This window comes from Gossypium arboreum, chromosome 12 (genome assembly GCF_025698485.1).
Source record: "Gossypium arboreum isolate Shixiya-1 chromosome 12, ASM2569848v2, whole genome shotgun sequence".
NCBI classification, from domain to species: domain Eukaryota; kingdom Viridiplantae; phylum Streptophyta; class Magnoliopsida; order Malvales; family Malvaceae; genus Gossypium; species Gossypium arboreum.
The window spans coordinates 113006212-113016591 of NC_069081.1; the positions used below are offsets into that span (position 1 = coordinate 113006212).

Genomic DNA, 10380 nt, shown 5'->3' on the forward strand with positions numbered 1-10380 from the left:
TTGGGCCAATTAATACAGTTTATTCATTGAAGTCTCCCCTGTTCTGCTGTCTGACAGTTCCGACCCTTCTTCACTAAAAATTAATTATCTCCTCGTACAGGATTCAAATGATTTTTCCGTTTTTTTCTATTGAAAATAGACTCATTCAGAATTCTAAACATATAAATTTAAGCCCCTAATTATTTTTATTCAATTTTTTTATGATTTTTCAAAGTCAGAACAGGGGAACCCGAATTCATTCTGACATTGTCTTACAAAATATATTATATCTCATGATTTACAATTCCGTTGCTTACACCGTTTCTTCTATAAGAAACTAGAATCGATAAGATTTAATTTCATATTTTATTCATTCTATAATTCGATTTATACAATTTTTGGTGATTTTTAAAAGTTAAACTACTGCTGCTATCCAAAACTGTTTTAGTGCAAATGTTAATTTCGATTTTTTCTCCAAATTTCACAGTTCATACAATTCTGTCCTTGATCAATTAACCCCTCAATGAAGCTAATTTTTCCCAATTAATGCTTTACCTATACATTATAAGTTATTTCACAATTATTTAAATTCAGAATTTCCACATAAAACCCTAACTTCAAACTCTTTCACCATTAAGTCCCAAACATTCACTTTCTATTCAATTCTTTCAATAAAATCAGCATATAAACAATTTAAAGCTCTAATTCCATGCTAAATCATCATATACTTCCGGCACATATTCATAGAAACTTCCAATTTCTTTCATAAAATCAAAAACTAATTAATGAATTCAACAAGTGGACCTAGTTGTAAAAGTCATAAAAACACAAAAATTTCAAGAAATAATCAAGAATTGAACTTACATGCAGTAAAAATATGAAAACCCAGCTTAATAAAACCTTTCTATGGTGTTTTTGCTGATGAGAATGTAGAAAAATAATGAGAAATCTAGATAATTCCACTTTAGTCCTAGCTTTATTAAGTAAATTTTGCAATATTCTAATTTTACTCTTAATTCATCAATTTTCCTGCTGATTTCATGCCCCTTGCCGTCCAGCCCAAATAGACCTTGGGTCTATTTGCTTTTTAAACCCTCTTTCTTTTATCATTTAAGCTATTTAATCATTTCTCATAATTTTACATTTGCTACAATTTAGTTCTTTTTATTCAATTAACTATCGAAACTTTAAAATTTCTTGACGAAACTTTAATACTAACTTATTAACACTCCATAAATATTTATAAAAATATTTATGGCTCGTTTTAAAATTTTCAAACTCTCGATATCTAGTTTCCAATTCTAATTTTATTAAATATTTATTTTTAGTATACTATTCGCTATTTAAAAAAAAATTTCTAGTATACTATTCGCTATTTCAAAAAAATTTAACTTCACATTTAACTTATATTCACTAAATTATCAACGTTCGATACCAATTGAAAATTTAGTCTATTACAAAAACTGTGATATATTATCATACTTTTACATTTTTAAATTCGAAATTAATTGTTAAATTTAAGTAGCAAAATAAATAAATAAAATCAGATATAAAAGGAGACCTAATTAATAATTTCAATGGTCAAACCCTTGTGAGATTTCTAAACGTCAAATTTGTAAATGATCGGAGGTTGTGTAAATTGTAAGTTTGGGGAGCCTTTTCTTTGGGCTTATTTCGGGGAAAGAGGACTCCTTCAAACGAATCCCACAATTCAATTTTGTGTGTTTGACCAATTGTATCATTTTGTGTAAATTGTGTTGATTTGTAATTTTGAATTTGCAGCAAAAATGGTTTACAGGATTCATCAACTCCGCATCGATATCAAAATTCGTATGGAAAAACGAAAACACCCACCTGACTGAAATGGGTTGTTTGGGGTGGAGGGTGGAGCAGAGACAGCACCACTCATTTTTTCTGACACTGACAAAAATCAGTTGATCAAAAAAAATATTATATTAATGGAGGATTACTAATATGCAGCACCAAAATAACCCGTATAACCTAATACAACTAAAAAATTGGTGGTGTCTACCTGACAGGCAGTACCAAAGGAAGCAGTCTCACAAACAATAATATTTTTTATTTAAAAAAAAAAAAGAACAGATTCCTTTAGTGCCGCCTCTGCACCACCCTCCACCCCTAAATAACCCATTCCCGTAATTAATCGAGGTGGGATACCATTTTTGAATTTTTTATTTTATTTTATAATATTTGGGTAAAAAAGCCTCTCTTTCGATATTAAGGTGAAGTATGAAATTTTTTCTTGGAGTGGAATTAAGTTGTATATTCTTATGGGAGCTAAAATATAATTTCACAAATTTAATAGCTTATATCTTTATAATTTTAAAAGATTAAATCAAATTTTATCATCTTGAGGAGTGCCAAAGTATAATTTTACTATTTACTCAATTAAAATTTTATTAAAACTAACGGACCAAAGTAAAAATTTTCATTTTTAGGGAGACCGAACCCTGCCAGTGCCCCAACTTTTCCCCTATTTGACATCGTTTAGAACGCAAAAAATAACAACCTTTTTAAGTCAGGGAAAAAACTAAATTATTAATTTTAAGAGGGATCAAAAATGAAAATGCACCATTTAAACAAAAAAAACCTAAAACGAAATAATTGTAGGGAGGGACTACAAGTACAAGTTTTTTTTTTTTTTTCATTTAACCTAGAGAGATTAAGCCCCTACTTGCCCTGAAAGGAAACAAAGAAGAAAGAGTAGCTGGCCTTGCATTGAGGAAGAAATGGTTCATGTCTTCCAATTCCAAAATCACGAAAGTTTCTTTATTGGTTCATTATTTATATACCAAGTCTCCGAATTTCGAGTTGCTTTATAGTGTAAATCATATATTGTTTGTTGAAAATCTTTACCTTTTTCAATTCATAACAGAGCCAAGTTGTTGGACAACTCAAGCTTATCTTATTACTATGACCAAGTTGATTCCCCAATTCTAAATCAATGTTTCGTTTCCCATGAAAATGTCAATATTCTACCCACTCCGTTTCTTTTAATCCTAGATTGATGATATATTATAATCTCTCTCTAGAACATTGCATTGTTCATGCCTACTCCCTTTCTGACTTTCACCTTAACTTTTTTAAATATGGGCCATGAGGCCCATAACCAGACATTTCGATACAACAATCCAGTCTGCTGATAAATTTATATGGAATATATCAAAGCAACAGTAGAAAAAGAGATTATATTATTTGAACCACCAAACTAAAATCACTAACTTCAAGAATCCCCAATATGATGAAAATATTCAATCAAATTTCTTTCCCCTAAAAATTATCAGAAAAGGTAGTTCCTCTTTGTTTTGTGTACTACTGCCAATGATTAGAAGGGGGGGGGGGGATGTTAGCAAGTTGAGCAAATCTATACAGAGCACAATATCACCATTAGCCCTCTTGTTTACCATTTATCCCTTTATGTATACCCACACAACATCTCCATTCTGAGCATTTGAAGCAGAAGCAGCAGCAGCAGCAACTCAACCGGCATTCCGGCTTCCAGCAACAGTTGCAGGGCTTCCAACAACAAAGGCTTTTCGGCAACCGGAAACATTTACCGCATCTTGGTTTTGGACATTTGAGGCATTTAGGTTGGCATATTTTAATCTTACAGCACCCGTCACCCTGAGCTGAAGAGTTGGTATTTGACCTTGTTGGTAGACTGAGACTTTGCCGAATCCTTTTAAGCCGAATCGCTGTTGTCGTGTTCTCCATTTCATAAATGAACTTGCAAAGATGGAGTATGTAATCAGGGTATAGCTCCAAGTTGCAGTGACCACCTCCTTTGATCCACAAAGGCTCGTAAGGTTCCCTTGCCATTTTCCACAGTCCATTTCCATGCAGCCAATTGACAACATCATCTTCCGTACCCTGATTAATATTCGATCCAACCAACTTAAACTTTGACACTAACAGAAAACTTCTAATGAAAATAATTGACATTTAAGAACTCTTATGAAAGGGCACAAGGTAGATGTAGCTCGGACCATATAACTGAAATCAGCGCAGGAGCTAACTTAAAACAGAAGTTTATCAAAGCAAGTTACAATTCAAGCAACAGAACAAAACAAGTGCTTATTGATTGACTGTAATTAGGAAACTACTATATCCCAGAATTCCCTAAACACTTGTAGAGAATTTTATGTTGAGCTCGTAATTTCAAATGAGCATAGCGTGGGGGGATCCTTGAAAAGTGAAATGAGATCTATAATGTTCAGACGATTTTAAAGGTACTTACGTGTATTACAAGCACGGGGCACTTCACCTTCTGAATCTTTTTGATGTTCTGCATTTATGAAGATCATAATTAGCTCAAGCATAGAGCAGATATAGATAGCACAAAAACATCAATGCTGCTCAAATTTAGTTCACAAGCAAGTAACATTCCCACTAGTGTCAACCAACAAGCTGACATTCTTATATCATAAAATAGTACACCAATTATCAGACTGCTAATTATAATAATAATGTTAGATATCTTCCTCACAATGCAGACATGCATATGTCATTACCTGATAAATGTCAAAGCAGAAATTAAACTTAACATGGCAGAGTACACGAAGGCCGGAAAGAATGCCGCTATGCAAAACGACACCTCTTAGCCTCGGAAGTTTAGCTGCCAAATGTAACGTTGGCCCACTTCCAACTGACTGTCCATATAAAATCAAATCTTCCTGACTTATTCCATACTCAGTCTGAAGACACTGATACACTGCCTCTATATCAGCATAAGTGTTGGATTCACTTGGCTGGAAACCATAAAACAGAAACATTAGCAAAGACACCACATACTTCCGAATAAGATAGCTTACTGTAGCCAAAAAACTTAGAATCCAGGTCCATTTCAACAGCAAAGGAACAAGGAGTCTATTGTTTCTAAAGTATCAATAAACAGATAATGGAAGTCAACTGTAGTTTGATGTAATGCTTAGGTTTATTTTCAAGCAATCAAATAGCGGATGAAAATCCCTAGATTGCATGAGCAAATCAGCTATAATTGGAGCAATGAAGCATTATATAGATGATGACCTACCTTCCCAGTAGATGCTCCATAGCCAGAATAGTCATACCTGCATTATAGCATTCACATGGAAGATAACAGAAATCAAACAATTAATAACATAGTAGGACACGGAACTAAATAGCAGATTAAAACAACAGCTCAATTCCATGTCATTACACCAAAATAAAGCCAGGTGTGATCAATGTGTCTGTGTGTGTGTCTTTGTCCACCATATTCAACACCATCAAATGCAAGATGCAGAAAGGGAAAGACTGATATGAGCCATGTTTTCTTAGGCATAGATTATCTTTTGCACATTTACTGAATCCTTAAACCCGTTGAAGGTTGGAAATAGGCACCTGAATAAGCTGTATTTTGTTTGTTTTGTTTACTTATTGAAGGTGGATTCTAATCATTGTCAATGCTGTTACATATTGTAGCAGAATTTTGCTTTAATTTTACGTATCCAAAAAAAAAAAAATCTTAAATGGATGTAATATCAACAAAATGAGTAGGATTAGAAACAGATAAAGTAACATTTCTTCAAGATCTGATTTGTATATACATTGAAGCTAAAGTTATAAAGAATTGTAGATCTGTCCAAAGAAAAAATGAACAGCTCATAAGGCGCAGAAGTATAAGAGTGAAAATCAATTACTTTACGTAGGGAAAAATAAAAAGTGACTACAAGCCATCAATGAATTAACCCAGTTTTACTTTTTCAACTTTAAAAAAATAAAAAATTAGTGACTACAAAGTGGGGGGTGGGGAGGGGGGAGAGAGTTAATTAGCAAGAACTACTACTAATTACAGATCTAAGCAAAATAAGACCATTCAGAACCAAAGCATGAAAACAAAAGAACCCATGAGAAGATAATATTTACATGCTGGAAAAGTAAAGCCAAAAGATTTTTTTTTTTTTTAAAAGGTGAAATTTGTGAAGGCATCAAGTTAGACAAAAAGACTAGAAAAATCCATCAAAAAGGAAACACACACACACACAGAGTAAGGCTCAAAAGAGGCATGAAACACATAATATTTACAAAAGGCAAACAACAATGACAAAAACCACCAACATAGACAAGCAAAATATAAATGAGTTATAAGTGCAGGTGACCATGAGTTTCAGCCAGAAAATAAGTGAAAATGTAAAAGAGCAACTTTTATAAGGAAAGAAAATAAAATTTACTGACCCCATAAGATTGACTCTGAGGTTGACCTTGAGCTGGACAAAGAGGTCATAGAGTTGGCCAAGGTCAGCAGCATTGCCATGAGAATATAGCACAGTAAGGCGTGCATATGGGTTTTTCAAATAAAAAGCAACAATCTTGTTCCCACGTTTGGTGTCAATCAAAAGCACATCCAAAGAAGGATCATCGGCAACAGGAGCAGGCATCGAAGAAGATGAAACCACCGTAAGTTTCCCATTATCACCCTTCTTAACCTGATACGTTGGTGGAGATGGTGGAAAGAAAGCAAACTTTGCAGCCAACTGAGATAACATACACCCCATTCACCCCCCAAGAAGATGAGCTAAGACAACTCCAACTCATTGAAAAAGGAACAAGCTTGAGTGCATGACAGAAAAGGGGAGGAAAAAAAAAATTGGGGTCTTTCAGTACTACTGTTTAGGTAAGGAAACACTGAAGGAAAAACACTGGTAACAGTAAGGTGGATTTTAATGGGGTGTCTTTATTTGTGGTGCCGAAGCTGAAGCAGTGGTGGAGAGAACGCAAGGTAAAAAAGATGAGATATTTAGGATAAAGCTCCTGTCTTGCCTAGCTAGATTTGTGTAAAATCATTCAGTTTCTCTCTGTTTTAGCTTCTAACGGGATTAGATTCTGCAAGATGCGTTAGATTAGAGAGATTCAAATGGAGAGGAAGAGAGAGATTTTGCAGGCTAGCTGTTTTTAAGTATATGAGTTGGCAACTGAAGCGACAGAGTACTAGAGAGTTTGGAGAGCTTAGATTAGCAACTTGTTAATGAAACTAGACATTTGCTATGAAAAAAATTTAGTTGATGGGTTCGTAGAGAGAGAAATTGGTTTGGTTTTGCTTAACTTAAAAGATGAAAAATGATATATATTTTTTCCAACCCAAATAAAAAGAAAGGGAAGTGAAAAACTTGAAAAAGAAACAGAGTCTGAAACTGATATGTGTAAGTGACTTCATTGCGTGGCAGTTGAACAGTACAGGGGAGCGAAGGGGTCAATACTCAAATCTCTATCTTTGCGACCATTTCAGCTACATGACAAATTCCTGTGTTTGTCTTCTTTTTTCTTTCTTTTTTTATTTATTTATTTATGATTTTTCATTTTTTGCAAACTCAGTTTTCTGCGAGTATCAAAACTTAGATACTCGCTTCCCCTTACTTATCCATAAACATAATTTACTTACTTGCATGTTGATTCTTTCCCCTCAAACCTGCTTAATATGTAGTTTCTCAAGCATTTAATTGATATTAAAAGATATTTTTGATCTAGTTAATACTTCCATTTATATCTCTTCAAACATTTTTGTATTTTCACATTAATACAATACAATTAATTTATATTGACGCAGACGTCTAACTACTCACACAATAACACATAACAACCTCTTATTACGGTACATAATAGATATAAATTATTCATATCAAGAATAAAAGTTGACAAATAGTTGTCTAGGTTTATTTAAATCTAGACAATCATTTATCCTGATTTATTTAAGTTATATTTTTATTAATTTTATATGTTTTTAGATTTTTTTATAAAATATCATGTCTTTTATATTATTATTTTAAGGGTAAATATTTGATACATTGATAAGGTATTTTTTTATTTCATAAACAATCTTAAAACTTCGCATGCCTCTGTTTTAAAAATATTTATTTTTAATATTTTACTATATCTCAGAGTACATTTGTCAACCTTGGAATTTAAAACTCCTTAATTACAGATAGTGTACCAAATAATTTTTATTATTTTAAAATAAAAATTAAAAATAAAACCATTTATTCAAATTAGTTTTAGTAATTTTATCTGTTTTATTTTTATAAAATATGAATTTTATATTATTATTTTGAAAAATATATAAAATATAAAACTAAAAAATCATATATAAAATGTACACAATTAAAAATATAATGAAAAATAAATTTAAAAATTGAAAAATTATAAATTATAAATTTATAAAAATATATATAAATATATAATTACGAAAAAGCCACACAGCTATTTCTCTAAGTTCATTATGGAAACTTTTTTTACTTTTTTATTGTTATATATTTTAATTTCAAATAATAATATGATATTTTATTGAATATAAAATTACTAAAACACATATGCAATAACCTGAAAAGTTGGCTGTTCTCCCGTTTCATTTTTATATGAAAAAATTATTAATTTATATTTTCGTATTTTTATGTCTGATAAGTATCATAAATTCATAATGAAATAGTATCGTGTGTTGTTGTATAATTGATTATTATTGTTCAAAAGTGTTTTTTCAAATACAAAAGCTAAAAACTTTAACTTTCACGTTTGGGTTCAAAAGCACATTTAACTTCAAAAACAATTTGTTTTTTATTGCTTACATTTTTGAAAAATTCACCCTTAATGTCGATGCCAGAGTGCGACTTCAAAATTTAATTTTACATTAAATGAAAATTTAAACAGTTCTTTTTATCTTACAGAAATTAAATTAGACCGGTTGATCTAATGAATTGAATTGAGAGTAAACAAATGTATTATTCCAAATAAAATATTTCAAATTACTCAAGACCACTATTAAACTGAAAATAAAAACCTATTAAAAAAAAAAAGAATCGATAGACAATAACCAAACATAAAATATATATATATATATATGATATATATTTATAACTAACGCTATCAAGAAACTTGAAGATGGGAAATCGTGATTGAAAGACTAAAACAAAAACATTGAAGTTGTCATTTGCTAAACGCTCAAGAAGAAAGAATTGCCATTTGCTTGAAACTATGGAGTGCAGCTACCAACTATCATTTGCTGCTCACTGAACCCATCTCCTACTACCAATTTTGAAGGCTTGAAGCAGTAGATACTTTGGTTTAAGGTGATAAAAATCAATTTGCTATGTTAAATATGGGTTTTTTTTTTTTTCAAGACACAAGGTCTTTACAATGTTCTCATTTTCACTTGTTTTTAGTTCATGACTTTTGCAAATTGCAAATTTACATCATGTTCAAAAAACAAAAGCCATTTTCCTTAGGTGTAGACAAAAGACTTTGTGTGGTACCAATTTTGCTAAGGAAATATTAAAATAATTGGCTATTTACTACGTTATTCATATTTTTAACTTTATGTACTATTGTTGAAGCCATCCAAAATAAAATCTATTTGGAAAAAAAAATTAGTAAAAGCGATAAGTAAGATCGAATTAACAGAAACCAGTAATAATCTTATTCTTTCAACTAAAACAAATAAATAATGAATGAGGTTTTAAGAAAACTTTAAAATTAAAATTAAGACAAAGCAATAATTAAACTTTTGGGAAAAATTAATGAGATGAAATTCTAGTCAAAGTAAAGTATTTGTTTGATTCAAGGGTTTGATCATTTAATGTAAAGATAAATTTCAATGCTATTCAATAAATTGATTATAGTTACCGATAATCTCCAAATAACTTAATCTCTTTTTACCTTCTCGATAATTAAGACAGTTGCCAGTAATTAATTTCGTTATTGACAAATAACTATATAACGATCCTAGAGAATTTAATTTATCAGCAATCTTAAGAACTAAAGAGACCTAATTCTAACCAAGAAACACACAATTAGGGTTTGTTTAAGTTAGATCGCATACCCACATTACATAAATAATCATACAGTTGTCACAAATATTAAAAATCAATCAATTAACTAATTAACTAATTGACAAAATAATCATTCTAAGCTATCAAATATTGGCTGAATATTTAACAAACCTAAACAATTTTAATTAAACCAAAAGAAATGCAAATACTAAAGAGCAAAGAAAGACTAGAAGCAATTTGATCTCATAAACTTACTTATAGAATCAAATTTCAAATATTAATTCAATTACAAAAGAGGTTTAGAAACTCATAAAGAAAACAAAACAAAAGTAAACTAAAAATGGCTAGCTCTATGTCCCCTAATCTTAACGTCTATTTATAGGGCAAAAATAATATAATAAAAAATACAAAATTTCCCTTAATTAAATTGAATAGAATTTTCTAAGTTTTTTGATTTTTTTCTCGTCAAACTTCTAAGCTGTTTTTGGATGTCTTTATGATGTTTTTGGGTTTTAGCTGTGAAACAACTTTAGATAGATTTTTCAATTTCATTTGAATTGATATATTATAGGACCAAAATGAAAGTCTGTAACTCAAGTTATGG

The 10380-nt window shown here is 30.8% G+C and overlaps 1 protein-coding gene across 1 annotated transcript; it reads right to left on the reverse strand.

Annotated features, from left to right (window-relative positions):
* Positions 1 to 3186: 3186 nt before the first annotated feature.
* On the reverse strand, positions 3187 to 7194 carry LOC108477006 (uncharacterized). The gene is made up of 5 exons (XM_017779411.2): positions 6196 to 7194; positions 5033 to 5069; positions 4512 to 4748; positions 4238 to 4285; positions 3187 to 3870 (listed from the first exon to the last, which is right to left on the reverse strand). The coding sequence occupies exons 1-5, from the start codon at positions 6513 to 6515 to the stop codon at positions 3388 to 3390; spliced, it is 1125 nt and encodes a 374-aa protein (XP_017634900.1). The 5' UTR covers positions 6516 to 7194; the 3' UTR covers positions 3187 to 3387.
* Between the last annotated feature and the right edge of the window lie 3186 nt (positions 7195 to 10380).